Raw genomic sequence first — 23,373 nt, 5'->3', positions numbered from 1 at the left:
GAGGTGATTTTATCACGATAACGCGCTATAAAAATGATCCAAACATTATTAACTACTTTGACACGGTGTTCGAATATGAATGTGTGTTATTATATTTTTTTATGTATACAACACATTGAACACACACATAGAAATATTTACATTGTCTATGGCATTATGTGACGTCATTATGGCCTAGTTGGGTTAGGTTTGTCGTAGAAATTTCTGTTAAAAAAATTGTCATTGCCCATGTTAGCGCTAATATTAGAGTTGATTTATTTACAAAGGAAGGAAGGCGCTGTAAGAAATTCGCCAAAAATAAGCGAAACAGAAATAGAGTTGCGTTTGAGCTAAAATGAGTCGCCATGAAGGTAGGTGGTGGTGATAATCAAAATTTACACGAATGACTTTTAAAGGCTGCAATCGTCACTGCAGCTGGATATTTCGCGATCTATATCCTTAATATTGCTTTTCTTTGTTCTCTGGAGCTCGTAAAGAGTACTATTGACCTAACTTTTGATGTGAAGGACATGTTTTGTAAGAATATTTTGACATTGTTTGCAGGAGTCAGCTGCGATTCATGTATGAAAAGCAACTTCAGGGGGCGCCGTTATAAATGCCTTATATGTTACGATTATGACCTGTGCGCCTCTTGCTACGAGAATGGAGCAACATCAGCTCGCCATACAACAGACCACCCGATGCAGTGCATCCTCACACGATCTGATTTCGGTAATGTTTACACTTCACACCTTGGCCATTATTTCCTTTCATTCTGTATGTCATTTCACAATATCAACTATATCATTCAAATTGTGAATATCTTTGCTTCTTTTGTCACGGAATATCGAATAAACAATCCTTGGATTCTATTGTCATGTTTGGTGGAAATCAAAGACATAATAATAGGCTAATAAAGTCAATATTTAAGTCTCAAAAGATATTATTATGACAGTTTCGATGCTGAAACAGTTAGTCAATATGAATTAACCATCTAATCATATTATTATTCTAACAAAATTTTTGTTTTCAAATCATCATAATTTTACAAATACTGTTTGTGTATTGTACTGGCGTTAAAACTGCAAAGTATTCACCGTTGAAAGGTGATGACATATGCAGTAGTTATACTAATGGACAATCAAACTATATTTAGATGGTGAATTTCTTCTCACTATCTTGTCATATGTAAAATGGTAACTAACTTGGGGTCAAGGCTTTAATCTTTTTAGTATAGTATTTTTATTTCAATAATCAACCATTTTGTTTCAATTTTGCTCGCATCAAAAATTAGCTCACAATGAAAAAATTATGATTAAAGCATTTTTAAATCACATAAAAATAACTTTCACAGTTCACAGGGGGGCATGGTTGAAATATAGTTACTTATTTTGTTTATATTCATGTCCACCAAGTCCATACTACATACTATGAGATATAAAATGGCCTCCGTGATCGAGGGGTAAGGCTCTCGACTGACAATCCAGAGGTCTCGGGTTCAAATCCCGGTGTGCACATGTAAATTTTATTTGGTTAATATATGTTACCGATTAAATCATTTAAAATAATGTAAGACATATTTGTGGCACATTCCAGAGTGGAAGATAATCTTAGTATCGCCCTAGTCTAAGTCCTCCATTCAGTATTGAAACGTTGCTTGAAATGGCTTTAGCCGTGTTCGGTGACCAGATCTGAATACCCAGGTACTTCCCAACCTTCCGCCTCCCCATCTCCTTCCTATCCACACTACCTTCAGCCTCACAACATACCCCTATTGGAGATGCCATAGTCTCTCTAGCTCCTGATGGTTGGAAGCAGTTGGGACTCTTGTGCGGTGTTCACATAAATCTTTCTCAAGACCAAAAGTTTTATCATGATTGATTTTGGGGTATTATGCAATGCTTCCTCCTAGCAGTGCCCATCATGAGGACAAATGTGCTAGGCTGTCTAAAGGGGGAGGAAGCATGGCATAATACCCCAAAATCAATTGAATAATAGATGTTCTGTTTAAATGTCGTATAAGATAAGCATTTAACCCACATTGTTTTTTTTTTTTTTTTTACCTTAAAGCCATATTAACCTAATCTGGTTTATTATAATGAAGTTTGTCTGTGAAGTATTTTGCAGCATTTTATGGAAGCCATCTTTGGTAGTGGGAGAAATGTGCTGTGAAAATACATAAGGTGTTGAGTTTTAATTGTAACATTGACAGCATTTAAATTTAATCCTATTTCCTCTACAAAGCAGCTTATACTTTGGGTTACCTTCTATATTGGGTTAATGGTTTAAACACACTTGGTAAAATGCAATAAAAAGTCATATGTGATAGTTAACCGGTTGAAAACCAGAGCAGAAAATCTTGAAGAGTACAGAATCGGATATATAAAATGGTTTTATTATTTCTACATAAACCGGATTAGATACCTTACACGGAAACAAACTGTTTCTACATAAACCGGACTAAATACCCTACACGAAAAACTTAATAATGACCTGGATACACCTTTGAAAATTCAAATATTTAATTTCTGGGATGCTATAGAGAAGAATAGAATTTACAGTCCACAAGTGATTCTGATTTTATTTATTTATTTAAACGCCATAAAATGGCTTTTACAATAGAGTGATTACAGAACAAGTAATGTGTACACAAAAATATTATTGCAAGTGATACAGTTGTTAATAGAAGTGCAGTTAAACAATACATAATTAAAAGAAATATCTACTAGTGTAGTAATAGTTGAATGAATACTAGATTTGTATAAGACCTGACATAAATCGAGGTATGAGGGGTTTATGATAATGAATAGTAATTAATATAAAGTAAATTCTATTAAGAGAGAATATAATATCTCTTTACAGTTTTCAAAGCATAAAGCTTAAACTCGCATCGCAAAAACAGTCTCCGGTAAAAAGAAAATATTAATTCTTAGTGTTGCCAGCATAAAAAGTGCACTTATGTTTGGTCAGTTACTGTTATGTTCCGTACGCACACTTGTTCTTACTCGACGGTTTTACTCAATATCGAGTAAGTATTACCGTGTGGACGGCAAAACTCATGAATCAATGGCTTGAAGCGATTAGGAACTCCTAATATCTTTCGATTTTACTCGCTTTGAGCCATTGAGTCGGGAGAGTGTGTGTATTATGTCGAGTAAGTTAGAAGCCGCTGAGATGTGAGGTCACGCCGTGTCGTTTGTAAATATTCAGAATGTCTCAGGTATCATATCTTTGATGGGCGGACATAACAGTATAAATGCATTTTTGACCATTTAACGATTTATATGAGAAAATGTGTCTTGTGTATGCCGGCATCAATGGTATTAACAGTATAGTTACACCAGTACTCAAAACATAATATGTTTTCAAGACACATTTTCTCATATACATAGTTAAATGGTCAAAAATGCAGTTATACTGTTATGTCCGCCCATCAAAGATATCACATAGGGCTTGCTTTGAAATTTTTGCTGTAAATGTCTGTGTAAGTTCTTAGTGTGTCGGTACCCCAACGTTGCAGATAATCTTTCTTGTGGTGAAATTGATTGCCCTATGTGGGTATGATTTTTTTTAATTAACGGGGTAACCATTTGCAAATGTTCGGTGTACAATTCTTCTGTCTTGAATAATTTTGAAAATCGGCGGGATATAATGCAGAAATAAGCATAACGTGGCTGTAATCTGCGCGTCGTTTCAACTACCCCTCCACCCAGTATCTGTTTTTTCACTTAACCTCATTTTATGAGCGAGCAATGCGACATTCGCTAAAAAAAGCCACTGCTGCTTCCGCATTGCCGATATGCTGGGGCTCGAACTGTTCAGCCTTCGTTCTTACTTGTCGCTTTAACTCGATTGAGTAAAAACGAATGTCTGTACTAAGCTTTTTTTAAGTGATTCCCTTCCATAATTGAAAAGTCATTGTTGTTTTTGGGCTTTTTGCCTCAAACTTTCTGAAATGTTTTTGGACACCGTTACACCTAATATCACTCTTCGCGGCGTTTGCAACTGATGTACAAAATTGCATTTTAGCACTTTGTTTGGTCTTGGTAGACATGAAATAAATAAGTTTCTTATACACCTCTAGTCATTAATCAATTATTAAAGAGTGACATTACAATTAAACCCCACCCCTTAGTTTACCCCACCCTCTAGAATGTTTCATTGCTTTATGCGTTCCAAAGATTTTTTATCATCATAATCCAATTATATATTTTTATTTCTCTTTGGCAAAACTAATGATTTAAACCTCTATGTTAAATCGAATCTCTTTGGTATCGTTGTAGAGTTTCGTTATATCGCTGTAGTGTTCGTCGGAGGTTATACCAGGGGGTATAACTCCGATCGAAATATTGTGATATGATTGCCTGAAAACTGAAAGTCTATGGAATAAACTTTCAGAGTTTTTCATTGGTATATAGTATAATAAGTAGGCTCCGAATGAGAGTCTATATGTTGGGCATATCTATGCTTTTTTAGGACCAATTTGTTTCATACAAAAAGCCCGAAGATATTAATATAGTGGGTGGTTTATTTATGGTAGAAACACACTGGGTCGACGCATGTTATACACGCAATACTATGTATACAAGTCAACGTGCACACTGGTTCGTACACACACACAACGCGCGTGACCACGTGACAAGTGGTGTCTAGTTCTTACTTACGTGGCGCACAGGTGCGTCCGTTGATTTGACATTTATTTTTTAGGTTATGTTTATGTGTTTCACTTCTCGGCAGACGCAATTCGTAGCTTTGTAATGTCTTGTGATTCTGAAAGCGAATTTGAGGACGACTTACTAAGATTATAATTTTTAAATTAATTTTCATATAAAGAAAATTAAAGAGAAATGTTTGGAGAGTTACATGCTCTAATAAATGAACTAGAATCTGATGTCGAACGATTCTTCATGTACTTCCATAGAACAAAGGGAAATTTGACGAGCTTCACAGCATTATTGAATATAACATACGAAAAGAAAATACACATCTTCGAAACTCAATTATTGGTACTAGAGAAAGATTGGCAATTTTTCTATAGTACAATTGCCATTCATTCAATATCAACATAATATGTAGTTAACGATCATAGTGATTCTTTATGTTGTTGTTGTGTCTTCTGCGTCTGCTCTATGGTTAGATGCTGAAAAGTTCATTTTATGGCTGAATGCAAATTCATATCTGATCTATAATAAATGCTTGTCAAACCAGCTGCAATTCAATCGACTGTCAAATCAAACATAACGTTAGATGCATAGATAATACCACTCACAGATGTGAAATCAACTCGTTGGAGGCGTGACGCCACCCCCTCTATCTTTACACGTCCCACGCCGATCTGGACAGCCCAGATCAGCGCAGCGATGGAAGCGTAGGTTCGCGTTGCGTGTGACAAGTGTGTAAGGAAAATGTATGGATTGTAATTAGTCCAGATATCTTAATTAGTTACTTATGTGGCCTACATCGACCCAGTGTGTTTTTACCTTTATACACGCCCATTGTATTTTCATATTTCTTGGCAACACTAATGATATATGTTACCATTGTTGACTAGTACCCACCGGTGTGGGCTTTTGTATTTCTCTCTGCCAGGGGTCGGCAAACTCCTATGCAAAGAGCCGCAGTCTGTCGACCGATGCTCTATGCCAACACTAATGATTTTATGGTATCTTTGTAGACTTGTACTACGGAGGAGAAGCTTTGGGACTCGAACAGCCACAGGCATACACATGCCCCTTCTGCAACAGAATGGGCTTCACGGACGCCACCCTACAGGAACACGTCACCGCAGATCACGCCGATACTTCACAGGAGGTAAATTATACGATTCCATGACAAAAAAGAACATTGAAGCCAAGTTAAAAGAAGAGAAAAAAATAACCTAACCTATTATTTTATACTGTTAACAACATAAACCCAAACGATAAAAACCTAACCTAACCTATTATTTCATAGTGTTTGGTTTTGTCACTGTCCGATTAATTGTCCAAATTACACATGGACCATTTGTTTAAATGCTAGGAATTAAAATTAAAGGCATGGTGGTAGGTAGTGTTAGTATCGTCCTGGTGAAAGACCACCATTGCTTTAAATGGCTTTAGCCGTGTTTAGTAAATAGATCTGAATATCCAGGTATTTCCCAATCTTACTTTTCCCTGTCTCTTTTCCTTCTCCACTCCCTTCAGTGTCATAACGTATTCCAATTGGGTATGTCCCATATTCCCACTGGCTTCCGACAGTTGGGACTCTTGTGCGGTATTCACATAAAAACATTACTTCCGATAGATTGATTGAAAACTCCACCTCTTTATCATTGACCTCGTCTACATGATTGTCGCAAATGTGATTCGTCATCATTGGATGTCATATATACCTATGTAATCCATGTAGTTTCACTAAGCCCGTCGTCCCACTGGCTCGGTAACGGTACGAAATGGACAAAAATCGTAGACCCTCAGCAGAAAAGTAAAGTGCACCATGGTGTGCAGAGCGGCCATTGTGGGGCTTTTTTTGCACAATGTATCCGGTTTTTGTTGATTTCGAACCGTTACCAAGCCAGTGAGACGACAGGCTAAAATGTGCATGATGCGGAATGTTGCAAAGTACCTGGCTATTCAGATAAGTATTCAGTTTGAATTGGCTTTAGCTATGTTTATGTAATCAAATCTGAATCACCTGGTACTTCCCTACCTTTCCTCACTATTGGGATTATCAAACTTAAAAATATATATAGTAAATGTGAATTAATGATTTAAAAATCTTTATTACTTACTGGCTGAAGTCCCCGTTGTAGCCCGAGCTTTACACTGATTTTCGTAATCAGTTGTATACGGTTATTTCCTTCTTATTTTGAAAGTCAAGCATGCAACATTTTCATCAAGAAGTATCGAAATTCTGCTTTAACTTGTGGAACACCAGACCCTTTTTGTGGGAAATCAAAAATAAACTAAAGTTTTTCAAGTGCAAGGGATTCTCTTAAAAAAATTTATGCACTTTCTCATGGCATTCAGGTTTAAATCGCAAATCAAAAAATTCCAGCAACGGTTTGTCGGCGGGAAGAAATTCTTATCGGTTGGGTTTTCCGGAGGTTAAGGGGTGGGAAAAAGGGATGGGATAGTTTTTGGAAATATCATGTTGACAGTGACCTTCCACATGTTTTGAAGGTCAAGTGGGCAAAATTTCAACAATCTCAGAATGAAATAAAACATTTTAGCAGTGCTTATATTAATGAGATCATTGCATAGCAAGTTTTTAGTTTTTGTTTCTGTTTTATTTCTTTATAACGTTGTACCATTGTGTATTCTTTTTTCTTGTAAACTTATTTAATCTTATTGTACTACGACTGTCAATTTTTTAAATTTTTTTTTATATTAACTCCACACAGGAGGCCCTGAAGAAAATAATTTCCCTCAGGGCCTATGTCATCTTTGGGGATGCTGTGTGGAGGGTCTTTTTGTGTAGAGGAAGGAGTGAACATGGGTCTTGAAGAGTCCCATGTTGTAGGAGGGAGGAAACACAGAGGCCGGCAGTTCGTTCCACAGCCGAGCTGTTGAACTTAAGAACGAATCGTAGAATCGACCCGTTCTCATGTGACAAATGTCAACCGTGTACAAATGTTGGGCGCGCGTTTGGCGTGTATCCCAACTACGCACCAGTGCCGAAGGGATAATAACTTTCACTTGTATGTAAATGGCACTTGTATGTAAATGGCACTTGTGCCGTTAATTCTAAGAAAATAAGTAAAAATAACTGTAGATTTGTATAAAAATCTAATCCATGCCTCCCGCCACAGACACTCTTCTTTATAAAAATAGATTTATATCTTGATATGAATTTCCACCTCAAATTATCAGTTAAAGTCGAGTGAAAAATATAAATAATTAATACTTGGATTTCCTTGTAGAATTCATGATCTCATTATTAATTATAATTTTCCTCAAATTTGGAACCCAGTAATGACGAGATTCTCGACTCTCTTTGGTCATTTGTGGGAATTTTGATTGTCAGTTTGAATATTTCCCCGAGGTTACTCTGATACTGTGACAGACTGGCTGTAGAATTCTCCCTTTGCTTCTATTATCTAACTTTGCCAGTCACTCCTATACACATTTTGTTTTTAATATCCCATTTTTTTGTAGGTGGTGTGCCCAGTTTGCGCCGCGGTGCCAGTTGGTGAACCCAATTTCGTGACGGATGATTTTGCTGGACACCTCACCCTAGAGCATCGCACCGGACCCCGGGACCTAATCTCTTTTCTCATATCCTTTACAATACTATTTATATAGGCCCGATCAGAGCTTCCCAAAGTGGTGGTCTATATTACCGCTATAGGTCAGCGAGAAAAAATTGAGACAGTCATCATCAACATTTAGTCATTCAGTGAATGATGTAATACACCTAACACAGATTGTGTGTAGGTACATGATATTCATAATAGATATAGAAATACTTATTTGATATTAATTTCACAAAATTGTTTAATTGGGTTTATAAATAGAGTCTACATTACTTCTCTTGCCAGAATACTGAAGCAAAACATTGGAAGGTACGAATTTCCCCAGTTCCCCAACATGTCATTGACAAACGTCCAGGATGATGATGTTTTGGCCTACGTTCAATATTTAAATGTTCTAATGGTGTTTTGACTATCGAAATACCACACTGGAATATCGATCCATACGCTGACATTAAAGAATCGGATATCATATGACGAAAGGCATATTTGGCGGGCAGGGGTCTACGGAAAACAAAATTAAGGTTCCCACCCCACCTCAAACAGCTACAGAATCAAAGCGAATACATTACTCTGAATATATGGGTTCAATAAAAGTAAACCTTCACTATCCACCGATGCAAAATGTTTAGCATTAAAACACAATATGTTATTTTTGAAGATAATATCTATAAATTTGTTATGCTGAAACGTTAATTATATGAAATTCTCTTGTTAGAAAAAAATCGCAAAGTAAGCTCCGAAAATTATTAAAAACACATTTTATTCTGTTATTTAATATGTTTTAGGCATGAAAAAATTCAGTGTATCTTTAAATGCACATTTGGCGAGAGATTTTAGCTCTATGTCAAACGAGTCGTTTTTATTAAATATCTTCACCATTTTCCCTTAATTATTATCGTTTTTTAATATTAGCGAGCTCCCTCTAACATTAGTATTTACATATCTCCCTTTCAAACCATCTTTGAACGCTTACTGCGGGGCCTTAAACTTTTTTGGTGATTTCCTTTTTAAATTGCAAGCTTATGTGTGTTTTTTAGATTCGCATTTTCTAATAAACTATTTTTAGTTTTGTTTTTACTCTAAAAACAAATTCAGTTCAGGTTAGTGGTATTTTTGAACCTGAACATTTGTCAGATTGGTGGTTTTGCAATTCAACCAACAACACGGCGGCCATATTGGATTTGTGAAGTACTTACATGTTTTCTGGTCCGTGATTGGTCCATTTCGAGAGTGGCGCTTTTGAACTTCACCAAAAGTGCACAGGAGGAGGTTCTGTATTTGACCAGTCGTTTTTGAATGGCTTAGAGGCTTTTTTGGCTTTGGTTTGCAGATTGGATGGTGTAGAGTGTTATATAGATTACTAATCAATCATTGGGTCAAAATGAACAAAGTGTGGATAGTAACAGTTTTGCTTTTATACCTCTCACGTAGTAAAATGTTATACTCTTTCTTGTCCCCATAGCTTATATGCTTCTGTTTCATATTCTGTATACACCTGATTACCATGCCCGCCTGTGCGTCAGTTTGTAAATTAACATATTTGAAATTAAAAAAAACAATTATTCATTTATTAACACATTCACGGACACAATGTCATTTTAGAGGAGATGTGATACATCTACTTGCGTTGTATTAGAGCAGATATGATACGTCTACTTAGGTTGTATTAGAGGAGAGAGGAGATATGATACGTCTACTTACCAACTGTAAAGTGCCCCTGAGGTGATATCTCACAAAAGCGGCGCTATACAAATTGTCAGATAAATAAATAAATTGTATTAGAAGAAATGTGATACGTCTACTTATGTTGTATTAGAGGAGACGTGATATGACACAGCACACATGGAATTCAAATTTTGTAGTGTAGTAGTATATAGTCTGTCTATTTGTATCACAATGCGAACAATTCTGTTCTTGATAGTGTCACACCCAAGGTTTATATATATTTTTTTACAGATTTTCTTCGACTTCAAAATACACATGTGACACGATCACAAACCTCTTTTTTCCAACAAGAGTCCTTCAATATGTAAATGGTGAAGATAAACCTTATTGTCCACTCTTTCATATTGCTCGTAGCCCGATGAGAGTCGGCATGCTTCCATGCCACACCTGTCTTTGTTTCCATTCTCTGTCTCAAACCATAATGTTATTGAAAATATCGTCCTTAACTAATGATTACGACGAGCCGACAGCTATCCGCCATGGTGGAGTTCGCCGCACCCCTCATGCAGGAAGAGGAATCGGCGTTCGTTCACGGCGATCGAATATGCACTTCAGGTGAGCAAATAATTTGAGTTAACATAATATGTGTGGCAAAACCGTGTATGACCGTGTTACAAATGTATAGATATGGAAAGAATTCAAGGCTGATGATGTAAGCATAATGAATAATCTTAAGAATAGGTTGGTTGGATTGTTTGGACACGTGTCGCGGATGTGCGAAGAAATGAGTATCGGGACAATATGTGTCTCAAAAGTGAATGGTAGAAGTCGAGGACGCCCGTGGAAAACATGGCACTGTTAACAGAATCAAAATACTTAGGTACGAACCCTGCATGTCGATGACCAAGTCACCATTAGAAAAAAACAGTCATAGAGAAATTTCAATTTGGACGTTTCAAAATTCGTTAAATGGTTCCACTGAACGCCGATTCCAAATTTAGATAAGCCGTCACAGCATATCCATTATGCTTTATGACTGTTTTGATTTTCTTTGCTAATAGACTTAAACTGGGATTACACCTAATCTATTCTGGTTTTCTATGGAACAGAAACCCAAAGGTGTTTCAACCTCAACATTCATTTTATACATAGAATAGATGAGATGGAAACCCAGCATTATTTAACCGCTTCTGTGCCAAGAGCGAGTTAACTCGCATTCTTGGCCTGCTGTGCACAGCTACACTTCTACCTACTGGCATTTAAAAGGTTAAGCCAGTTTGATTCGATTTTTGATTTGAAATTATCAGATACAATTATTAGAATTCAAAGATAATAATGTTAGTTTGAAATTATCACTTGATATTTGTTGCGTCAGTCTATTTGCGATAATTCATAGGCTCTTAAACGAAAATCATTCAATTCCCGTAATAGCGATGATGGTCATCAAACAGTGGCCAGGTATTTCTACCTCGGAATACTTATTCCTCTTATAATTATTGCAGAACTGTTTCAATATATTGGCAGAAAGCCAAGCCTCTGATAAGCGTCTAATGCTTAAGACTCATATTAATGTTTCTCTGCCAAGAAACTACGTTTTAACAGCTGACGGTTCCAACTGTGAGGTTTTTTAACCCCTCGGGTCTTTTTGTGCCATTTAGTACACGGTACACCGACACCAGTAGAGTATTCTTGTGTACTTACGACACAAACTGATACAAACTCATAAAAGTCGTTCTATCTCCTTTTGTATTACTGTGAGATACGATTTAAGCAGTGTCAGAAAGTGGCAACACTTAGCTTTGTATTTTCATTTAAAACTTTACCACAGACACTTCCAATTGTAATATATCTCAAAAAGTCATTGATGACCCTTGGGGCCGTTCAAGTATTACGTAAGCAGATTTATTACAATTATTTACCCCCTCTTCCCCCTTGTCACCAAAAGTAAGCAAAACTCTTACCCCCCCCTCCCATGCTTACGTAAAAATTGGTACCTATATGCATTTTTCTGAATGTATTTTGTTTTTTAAGTGAGTACCTAAACGTATTAATTATTTGTGGGAATCCCCGAATATGTATTCGGTTTTCAAACATAGACAATGTGTGGGTTGCCAATGTGTAAAAAAAAATAACTACTGCTGAGCAGTGCTGACGTAATCACTATCTCGACCCCCCCACCCCCCCATGTCATCAAAAAGCAAAGCAAAGACCCCCCTGCCCCCCTATAGTACTTACATAATACTTGAACGGCCCCCTTGTTTGCATGTTTGCGAAAGATTTGTAAAAGCTTGCGAAGTTTTTATAATTTATTTTAATATGATGTATTTTTAATTGCCTATGTTCATTTGTAACATTAAAATTTCAAAGAGTATTTCAACTGCTTTCAAAAACAGTATTTCATTTTCCATGGGCTAACAGCGAATATATTTGAAAATTAATGTCAACCGGGAATATTTCTAAATAAATCATGAATCTGATAGATCATTTAAAGTCACTTGACGACAAAATGTCAAAATACCCCAGGGGTTAATTAGCAGATGGCATTCCTTTTTAATGTAATAAATGTTTGCGTTGTGAAGTATAGTATTATGTGTAGACTGGAGAGTTAATTATTGTTGTAGGGCTATGACCTGCGTGGGCATGACAGAGTAACTAGTCCCCTAGCATTATCCAGAATGAAGCGCGGTGCGGGAGCCAACCAATGCTAGCAAACTACTAATAAATCACGCCCTATCTGTGCATGGCAACAGACGTACTTCTGCGCACCTTCTTTTGCTGGCTATCTAGCTATGACATTAATTTAATTTTTTAATTTTTTACAAATGTTGAAAAGAATGTGACTTAATGGGTACCCCTGGGTAAAAAGTCACATTGTACATGGTTTTGTGTGTGAATTGTAAATTGGGTAGTATGTTCTTTTGTTTTAAAGTAAGTTTTTGTAAGTGTGCTAAAACATTACAAGAGGAAAATTATAGAAGAAAAACATAACATTTATGTATTGAGTGATTATATATTACAAAATAATAACAATACTATTTATAATATATTATTCCTAACGAGTTTAAAAAAAACTCATTTCGGGAAAGACAACATTAATAAAATAAAAGAAACTTATTTTTGCATAAGAGTACGAATTTTTAAAGGAGTCCAATGAACAGTGTACATTGATTTTAAAACTTAACACAGAAATAGAAACTATTTCATAAATACATTAAAACAAATAAACAATATAATCATTTTGTCCGTAAATTTAGTTCATTTTAATTTGACAGCAATGTCTATCCATAATGCACCGGTCTCTTCTTCTGATTGTAGCTGCTTCCTACGATCATGTTTCCAACACATTCCTCCCCTGGATTGTTATTTAGTTAAATTTAATTTGACGGCAATGCCTATCCATAATGCACGGGTCTCTTCTGATTGTAGCTGCTGCCTTTATCATGTTTCTAATATCCCTCCCCTGTATTGTAATTTGAGTAAATTTTGTAAAAAGGTATCTCAAATTCAAGCACATTTAAGCGAGTCCATTTTTATGAATTTTTAATTCGAGTCAGTTTTTCATAACATTAATTTTTGTTAGGTTGTAGAATTGTATGTATATTCTTCCTTTCCGTGTCCATAATCCATATCTTAATATACTTCTTTTGTCTGTTATTTTTTAATGGCTTTTATTGCAAGAGGTTGTAATAAAAATTGTGCATTTAATAACAATATACATAAGTAGTAATCAATAGCAAAGTACCTTCAAGGCGAGGTTGAACCAATGAAGACTGTCCGGTGATAGTAAAGGTCACACAGGTAGAGGCTTTTGCATGCCTTTGTTTTCAGCCCAGTACGGCCACAGTAAGTTGTATTGTATTATTCAATAACAATTGCGTTATATATTCCAGTGCGGGAAGCGGGCTGAGCGCCCTGTCGCCGGGATCCCGCGAGGCCGTAGTGGACCCTATTGCGGAGCTGCTCTCGCAGCTGTCGGGGGCTCGCAGGGCCGCCGGGCCGGCCCCCGCCCCCTCGCAGCTGCAACAGCTGCAGATGCAACTACAGCTCGAGAGACACCAGGTATCGGTGAGTGTCACAAAGCACTCTTTTTTGTATTTGTACTCTATTTTTAAGCGAGTTGAGTCTATGACCGACCAAATTTTCAAAATGTTACCAGAGAAAAAGAATGGATGGAAGGAGAAAGAGAGGATATTATGTCAGTGATTTTTTTAAAATTCTACCTTCTCTTTTAAAATATTACTATGCTTGTGTATGTTTCTGTGATGGGCGTGGTGAGCGACCATAGATGTATTAATTTTGTAGATCGGGCATCTCAAATCTCATTCTCACAACAGAAATAGAACTGTGAGTTAGTACCTATTCAGGGTGGCCACAGACCTGGAAAACCGGGAATTATCAGGGAATTTTACCGAACCGGGAATTATCAGGGAAATGTCAGGGAATTTAAAAATATTCTTAAAATATCAGGGAATTCCAAAAATAAAACGAAATTCGTTATTTACGATTTGTGAAGTCCCAAAGTTGTGTTTTATTACTTTTACTTGCGGCGTGTGTAACAAAAGATATGCCGACAAAGACAAACTAGATTAGTAGGTATTTTTTTATTATTATTTTCGTAAATAGCCCTTGCAACACAATTATGTCGTAAACCACCCGCCTTGGTTTTTCCCCTATACTATGTAGGTGCGAAATCTGTAAAGAAAAAGCTAGCAAAGTTACAAGAAAGTGTCAAAAGGGTCGGACACCCAGTACGGTCGTAATAAAATTTAAAGATCATCATTATCAACATTTTTACAAAGCGTCAATACAGTAGAACCTCGTAAATTCGAAATCCACGGGACATCAAAAATCAAATTTCGAATTAACGAATTCCCACGTAATTATTATGAAAAAAAAATACGCCGAAAATCGATTTTCTCGGCCGCCTCTTCAAATCCGGGTGGTATTTTAGCTGTAAATTCGTATTAATACCAATTATTTCTTTATTTTCGCGGCCGATTACCGTAGCGGCGGGCCCTTTAAATTCAGATATTCGCAATAAATTCGTAAAAATGCTATATATTTACGCGTAAATCGAGATTTCGCTGCCGATTTCGGTCGCGGCCTACCCTTTAAATTGAGATATTCGTAAAAATACGATATATTTCCGCGTAAATCGAGATTTCGCGGTAATTTTCCGTCGCAGCCGGCTCATTATTTCAAATATCTGAATTTAAATTCGTAAAAATAAGATATATTCCGCGTTAAACGAGAATTCGCGGCCGAATTCCGTCGCGGCCGGCTCTTAAAATTCAGATTCGAGAAAAAAATGCAAAAATACGATATATTTCCGTGTAAATCGAGAATGCGCGGCTGATTTCCGTCGCGGCCGACCCTTTAAATTAAGATATTTGATGTAAATTCGTAAAAATATGAAATATTTCCGCGTAAATCGAATTTTATCGGCAGTTTTTCGTCGCGGACGGCCTTTTAAGTTCAGATATTTGAAGTAAATTCGTAAAAATATGTCATATTTCGGCGTGAATCGAAATTTTTCGGCCGATTTCCGTCGCGCCGTATTTTGTAACTCGGATATTCGAAGTAAAGTTAGTAAAAATACGATATATTTCCGCGTAAATTGAAATTTCGCGTCCGATTTCCGTCGCGGCGGGCCCTTTGAAATTCAGATATTCGAAATAAATTCGTAAAAATACGATATATTTACGCGTAAATCGAGATTTCGCGGCCGATTTCCGTAGCAGCGGGCCATTTAAATTCAAATATTCGAAATAAATTCGTAAATATACGATACATTTACGCGTAAATCGAAATTTCGCGGCCGAGTTTCGTCGCGGCCGACCCATACAGATATTTGGTGTAAACTCGTAAAAATACGACATATATCCGCGTAAAACGTATTTTCTCGGCCCTAACTCGGATATTCGAAATAAATTTGAAAAAATACAACATTCCAGTGTAAATCGATTCAGATTTACAAAATAATAATACTAATTAGGACGATGTATAACCACGTAAAAATACATTTTTCGGCGTTTTACCGCCAGATTCAGATTTACGAAATATTACGATTTATTTTCGCAAAAATAAAATTTTTTCGAATTTCACGAACAAATTTTCGAGCGCGGACAAAAATAAATTTCGAATTACGAATTGACAAATTTCGAATTAAAAAAAATTTTGTATGAAAAAATTTTTCTGCGGAAATTTTTTTGGCGAAAATTTAGAATTACGCGTTTTTTCGAATTATCGGGGTTCTACTGTACTTAATTTTGTTTATTTGTCTATTTTTGTCTGGTCTTTTCATTTGTACACAAATTCAGGCGAAATATCATAAATTTGTAATAAGTGTATTTTGTTTTGAATAGATCATTGTGGTGCAAAGAAATAATAAATGCTTTAGATCAGTGCTCCGCAACCGGTGTGCCGTGGCACACTGGTGTGCCGTGAGCCCGTCACAGGTGTGCCGCGGTCAAATTCAATGTATTTGACATTTTACAATATTTCATTATGTATTTAATACACAATGACAAAATATTTTTCATAATATTGTCTATTTTTCATTGTCTGCAGATACTGTTAAAAGACGTATTCACAATATATTAGAAACACTGATTAGAAAACTACTATTGGCTGAAAAATTTGCGCTTCAGATCAACGAAACAACCGATATTAAAAATAAAGCACAGTTGATAGCTATTGTACTTTTCGTTGACGAGGACTTTATTAAATAACATTATTTATTTTGTAAGGAGGTTCCAGAGCGAACTACCGGTGAAGAATTTTTTCAAGTAACCGATGATTTCTTCAAAATATATAATATTAAATGGAGCAATTCCATTGCCGTTTGCACGGATGGCGCTGGGGCAATGACGGGTAGTAAAAAGGGTTTTGTCTTTTATGTAAAACAAAAAAATCCAGCGTTACAATTTACACACTGCTGCATACATCGAGAAGTATTGATGGTCAAAAATTTACCTGAGGAACTTTTGAACACGATGAGCTTCGTTATGAGGTGTGTGAGTTTCGATTAAATCAAAATATGCCCAAACTATATCAGTACCTCGATGATAATTACTGGATAGCCAAACTTGCATACATGGCTGATATATTCGAGCATTTGAATAAACTTAATAACGAACTTCGGCAGAAAGTGTTGCAAAAAGGATGTTTGGAAATGTACCAAAGGATCAACCATAGTACAATTAAAAACAAACAATTAACTGTGGATCTGGCTCAACAACATTTAAGTATGCTTCAGCAGAAATTTGGTCGGTATTTTTATTCCATTAATACGGAACAATACGATTGGATTCGAAATCCTTTTGCAACCAATGCAATAAATTCTACGGAAGCAATGCTTCTGCAAATTCGAGTGGAATTTACAGATTTAAATAATGACATGACATTAAAACTTCACTTCTCCGAAGATCAATTAGATGTTTTCCGGATTTACGTTAAAAAAGAATATCCTCACATTTCCATCAAAGCATTCTTAACACTACTTCCATTTTCAACGACATATTTATGTGAGCAAAGTTTTTCAACGCTTGTATTAATTAAAAATGATAAGCGGTCATGCTTAAAAGGTCTTGACCAAGAATTCGGGTTGCGCTGTCAAAAATCGAGCCGAATATAAAACTTTTGTGTTCATTGAAACAAGCGCAGGTTAATTTAACAATTAATCGCTCATTAATTTATTATTATTTTATAATAATTATTAAGATTGCGTAAAAATAAATATGTTATAGTTATATGTATGTATGTATAGTTTTCAAATAAAAAAAAAGAAATTATTGTAAAATTTGTGTATCAATTTTATATGTATATATTTTAGCTTTTGGTGTGCCGCGTAATTCTAGGAAGAAATTTGGTGTGTCGTAGGTGAGAAAAGGTTGCGGAGCACTGCTTTAGATGACGGAATTCCCTTTATTTATGTATCTGTTCTAATTTTCTGGCGTAGATGAAAATCGTATTTCAAAAATAAAATTTTGAACGATATGTCCTGATATCAAATAAAACATATCAGGGAAAAATATAGAAACTGCCCTGGAAAACCTGGAATTATCAGGGAATTTTGAAATCTGTTTTTTGTGGCCACCCTGCTATTATCCAAATCAGATCTTATTAGCAATTAGCATACTGACAAACTCTCATGCCACTTGGAACTGGTTCCAAAGTATCTATGTAAAGAATAAGTTCCATTTGTAATCCATGTGTCAGTCTCCTGTAACTAGATCCTGGAACCGCAATTTCAGTTTAACCATCTCTATTTCTATGTCGCAAGAACTAGTTTCAAGAATCTATGTTATATCTAACTAAAGTACCCTATTAAAGATCGGGTACTTTCGACTCCGACCAACATGTGGCTCATCGATCTATCTAAGTCATTTTTCCATGTGTAAAAGAACCCGATCATTTCGCCAGTGAACGATCGACCCACCTTTACCTTCTCTCCAAAAGGTTTTGCCAAAATATGAAAAGCCAACATTAAATGCAATTTTAAATTGTCATTTATATGCGGACTTAACAAATTCTGCTAAACCTTTGTGATTGTTTTCATTCGCATGACAATTTTACTACATTGCATTGAAATGAGTATCTGTTTTAATGAAAATATATATCTTTTTAAATAATTTTGCTGCATCAGTTGGATTCATACTGAAGTGTTTGTATGTATCAAGTACAATTTTATATTGAATTCATGTTGTGTTTAGGTTTGTTTTTATTCCAATAAATGCATACCCATCATTTGTACACGTTTGATGTTTGCCACCTAATGGAAACCCTATAGAATGGGTTATTTTACGACTCATGTGTTCCCCCCTGCTGCAATATGTTTCTCGGCAAGACCTTGTTTTACCCGTTCACACTCTAACAAGATGATCCTCGAAAGGTCTGAGTTTTCTATCAGAGCGATTCAAATCCGTGGCTTAGGAATAAGTATGAAGTGTTGCATTGCAGGAAGTAACGTATGAAAATAACAGTTTACTTAAAAATCGGTGCGTTTTGGAAGATTTGTATTTGCTATCAAACACCAAATAATATTGGAAATTCAAAAACAAGAAAATAAAAGCTGTAACCATTTACTTGGTAACAATAGTGGTGAATAAATATGTATATGTGTCTAGGTTCGAATGCCTCACTTGCAGCCCATCTTCGTAAAGTTTCGGTTCAAAGTCGAGCAACGCTAACGCTGCGCACATGAATAACGAATTTTGGCTCTGAGTTACGTACCAACACTGTTGGAAACAGAATTTATGTGGTATGAAATATTCCATAGCTTCATATAAGCACTCTGCAATCCACGCCGGGCCGTTGATTTGTTTACTATGGAGTTATGACAGGATGTTTATTTGTACGAGTAAATTTTTTTACTATAGAGTAGTGGAGCGCTGTTCAATATTATAATCTAAGTGAGAAAACACATTAGATAAAACCGCCACTGCTACAATGTAACTGAAGTGTTCTCATTTTTATAAATAAATCTTTGTGCATAAAAGTATAAAAATGTGTGACTATAATGGTGGTTTCTTATTAAACAAAAGATGATGTTGCAGGCGGCCCGGCAGCAGCAGCTGGAGCGCGTGCCTCGGCGCGGCGGGCTGGGCGGAGCGCCGGCCGCCTCCGCACCGTCAGCCGCCGCCCCTGCGCAGCCTGCCGCCCCGCCGCCTGCCGCCCCCGCCGTTGCCACAGCCAGGGACGGAGAGAGCGCACCGCCCTCACAGTTCTTGCTGGCTAGGTGAGTCCCACCCTCATTATTATATCTGGCATATTTTGTTGTTACATTTAGCATGTATAATTAAATGAAAAATAGTTTTGTTTAACCCCTAGAGCCTCTATATTTTGCAATATATTTCTTATAATCACTCGAGTGATTGGTTGTATACATATACGTTTACCATATGATTCAATTATTATCATTCCTCAAAAAACATATGAACTGCTTACTGCGGTTTAAAGCCGTCACTATCACGTATCACTCAAAATGTTTTTGCAAACTTGCCATAATATGCCAAAAATCGCTCGAGTGGTTAAAATGCAGATTGCATGTGAAATGTTCATTCCATATAAATTCGGTGTTTTTTAACGCATTTCAAAATAAAATACTGTTTTTTAAAGCATATGACATACTCTTTTAAATTTTAGTAATTCAGAATTATTAAAAATCCACAAAATATAGTATGTAATTAATAATTTTAATGCAAACATAGTTTTTTTTTTTTAATTCGCTTGCCGATGATTTTTATATGAAACTAAAAAACACATTTAATTAGACAAGGTATTAAAAAAGTTATTTTCACTTTTTTTCATTTTATATAAAAAAATTTGCAAACCTTGTCTTTTGGTTATGTTTCTTCCTGCTAGACTTTGTGGATTTTCCTATCCGATTCGCAGTGCCTAGTCGAGTGAGTCTGTAAGTAGCAAGTAAAATATAGCTGTCCCATCCCAACAGTTAGAACTTCCTAATTTTTGAGATGCCTTAATATTATAGAGGATCATTATTTTTGTTGAGTTTGCATCAATGTTGCCATTATTTCCGACGGTTATATTGAACAGTTGGGAATCATTCTATAGTAATACAATATCTAACCCCTACGTTTGTTGTACTTTCATCATTGCAGATTCCTGAGCAGCGTGACAATTGAAGAGGATCCCTCGGAGATGACATGGCGCTCTGGCTTTGCGCAGGCTGCGGCGCTGGGCTCGCTGGGGCGTCCTCCGCCGCCGCGTCGCCCGCGCCACCCTCCACCACCCCCGCCCGCGCGCGTCCCTCCACCCCCCAACACCAAGCAAGGGCAGGGCAAGCAGCGCAAGGAGCACCAGCGCCAGCCCGCTCACCTCGCCGAGGGGAGGTAAACACTGTCATTGCTGTCAAATGATACCGTGGGTCACATGACAAAACAGAACATCGAAGAAAAAATAAACACAGTTTACCTAATCTGTCCTATTTTTTATCGTGCTCTGTTTTGTCACTGTTCTGTTTATTTTGGTTACCTTTTCACCATATCTTCTCTACTCAATTATATTCGTCCAAATTAGCTTTTACATGCTTATAGAATTGTGGGATACATTTTATAGTGATACAGACGTAAACATTTTTTAAAAACATCAGCTTAGCTTGCTCCACCACCTCTGTGAAGGTATTACTGACTGCATGCAATCTAGGTATATTGTTACAATTAAATAGAATTTTGGAATAGTTTTCATCGGTACATGAAAGTCAATAAAGATGCTTGCATTGAGGATCCATCTGGAAGAACAATTTAGGAAAGGTTGCTTCAAACTCCATCACATTTTTGATAATCATTAGAAATTTTAATATTTCCCGTGAAACGCTGATTCTTGGTTCGTTTCAGCTTTTAATCAAATTGTGATTGGCTGAAAAATTTGCAACATGACCTTCGTATTCATAGAATTTTTTTTGTTTGGATACATAATTAAGTACTGTACGTTTGGTGTATTTCCTGAAGGTAGGTCCTGCCTGGCCTCGCGCGGCTGCCCGCCTCAGAAGTCGGCAACGCGCCTGCAGGAGCCCTAACGTCGCTGCCCGCCCCAACACATGTCCCGCTAGCCCCGCGTGCCGTACTGGCCCCGCATGCCCCGGGAGCCCCACACCTAGTTCTCGCTCCCCCTCGTGCTGTGGGAACTCTATGTGTCAAGCCTGCCCCATATGTTGAGCTTGTCGCATGTCTAGTACTAGCCCCGCACAATGTTTCGGCTTCACATCTTGCGTTGGTCCCATGTCAAATTTTAGCTCCACATGTCAAGCTATCCCATTTCGTGGGAGCGCCACAAAATTTGAAGCTTAAAAATCATGTGGTTCTAGTCCTGTATGCGGCGTGCGACCCATTTGTCAAACTAGCCTCGTATGTCAAGCTTTGCCAATGCTGGTGGCATGCTCCACACGGCGCATGTTTGCTCTGGTCTCGTGTTAAGTTGCACGGGCATGTGGGGTTTGTTCCGTGTATTGGGAGAGTCCCGCACGTGTGGGCACCCGCGCTGCTCTACGGGACGTGACCCTTGCTGTTTAATTTTTGTTTGTGTATTTAACATTTAGTCTTAAAAATGTATTAAATTGATATGTTGTTTGATATATATGTATATATTAGGGAACAGCAGGCTAACGGTAGTGGAGCCCTTCCCGGGCCGAAGGGAGGGATTGATTAGAGGGAAGCTTTGTATAGAAACCAACCCCCTCTACCCGCTCCCCGTCTCGGGATGGCACCGCTATAAATACTTAGTGATATTACTAAACATTAAATTCCTAATGAAATATAATTGTTGTTAATTTTAATTAAATATATTATTATTATTGTATTGTTTTAAAATCATTTAATCAACATCTCAGAGTCTTGTGGAATGTTTGATAGTAATAATAATAATAATAATAATAATTTTAAAACAGTTTGATTATTTATGCTTTTTCTTGTGTTTTAAATATATTATTCCACGAATTGCCGGTAGCAAATAAATTAAAATTAGTTGTTTGAAAGTTTATTTCTTACACTCTCAATACTGTACAGTTCGGCTGTATGATGTCCCAACCCGACCCGACCCAACCTAAACTAACCTAACCTAACCTAATCTACTATTGTACATATAATCTAGGGTGGGGTCAATCCTTTCTTCTCAAAGTAGCCCTTGTTTTACAAACATAGCATATTCAGTATGTGAGATAAATACTGTCTAGTCAGACTTGTAATGTTTTTGATTGAATAGTGTATCGGTTTGGCTTTCCTTTGTACTGATCAGGTGTTGTCAAGTGCGGTAGCTGTCCAGCTAGCTACAAAACACTCCTTGACCCTTTCTTTATAATTCACATCTTACTATTTGACATTTAATGCAATCATTTATTATTTGTAAGGAAAAGTATCACTTATTATGCAAAACAATTACATAGGTGTTTACGTCAAAGGATTGAGATGTATAGAAGCTACATGGGGGTAAATATTGTATTTAAACCAGTTTACATTGTTAGTTGGGTGTCAAGCAACACAACACACTCGCCTTCCTCATACATTTTGTAATACATATATTATTGCAATGCATTCAATAAAGGAAATGTCTGTTTACAGTTATGCTTGTGAATTTTTAATTCCTCACTCGTGTATGTGAAAACCCAATTTAATCATGATTCCTTGTTAGTCATATTTAACCCCCCAGGCCTCTGGAATATTTTCAAATGCAGATCTGTTAGATTTCGATCGATTCTGGATTGTTAATAATAATAATAATAATAATAGGATGACATGTATAGCGCCGTTTTTGTGCAAAATCACCTCAAGGGCGCTGTACAAACTTATAATACATTTCTACAGTGATCTATGTTATTACTTAACTATTTATGAAGATAATATACAGTACAATACTTACCTGGTAGGTCACTTGAGATTAACACTTAATTAACATTATCTAATTGTTTATTAGCGAAATTTAGATACAGGATTTAGGACTTAATTGGAAAATTGAATATAACTGGACTTTCTCTTAGGAAT

At 36.6% G+C, this 23,373-nt stretch overlaps 1 protein-coding gene across 1 annotated transcript; it reads left to right on the top strand.

Annotated features, from left to right (window-relative positions):
- The first annotated feature begins 157 nt into the window (after positions 1-157).
- On the top strand, positions 158-22,720 carry LOC149417548 (E3 ubiquitin-protein ligase Kcmf1-like). Its single transcript, XM_089640080.1, has 9 exons — positions 158-350; positions 544-711; positions 5,654-5,790; positions 8,115-8,234; positions 10,395-10,492; positions 13,768-13,942; positions 19,435-19,616; positions 20,500-20,730; positions 21,353-22,720. The coding sequence occupies exons 1-9, from the start codon at positions 335-337 to the stop codon at positions 21,414-21,416; spliced, it is 1,191 nt and encodes a 396-aa protein (XP_089496206.1). The 5' UTR covers positions 158-334; the 3' UTR covers positions 21,417-22,720.
- Positions 22,721-23,373: the final 653 nt, after the last annotated feature.

The sequence above is a fragment of the Hesperophylax consimilis genome, chromosome 15, assembly GCF_061612785.1.
Source record: "Hesperophylax consimilis isolate HC1 chromosome 15, BYU_Hcon_1.0, whole genome shotgun sequence".
NCBI lineage: Eukaryota > Metazoa > Arthropoda > Insecta > Trichoptera > Limnephilidae > Hesperophylax > Hesperophylax consimilis.
The sequence above is the reverse complement of the archived record's forward strand: the minus strand, read 5'-3'. Positions and strand labels throughout refer to the sequence as shown.

Excerpts from the sequence above, each read along its gene's own strand:
- LOC149417548 (XM_089640080.1), top strand. Across the intron at positions 5,791-8,114 it reads ACGCCGATACTTCACAGGAG|GTGGTGTGCCCAGTTTGCGC; the intron begins GTAAATTATACG and ends ATTTTTTTGTAG. Across the intron at positions 20,731-21,352 it reads GCTCACCTCGCCGAGGGGAG|GTCCTGCCTGGCCTCGCGCG; the intron begins GTAAACACTGTC and ends TCCTGAAGGTAG.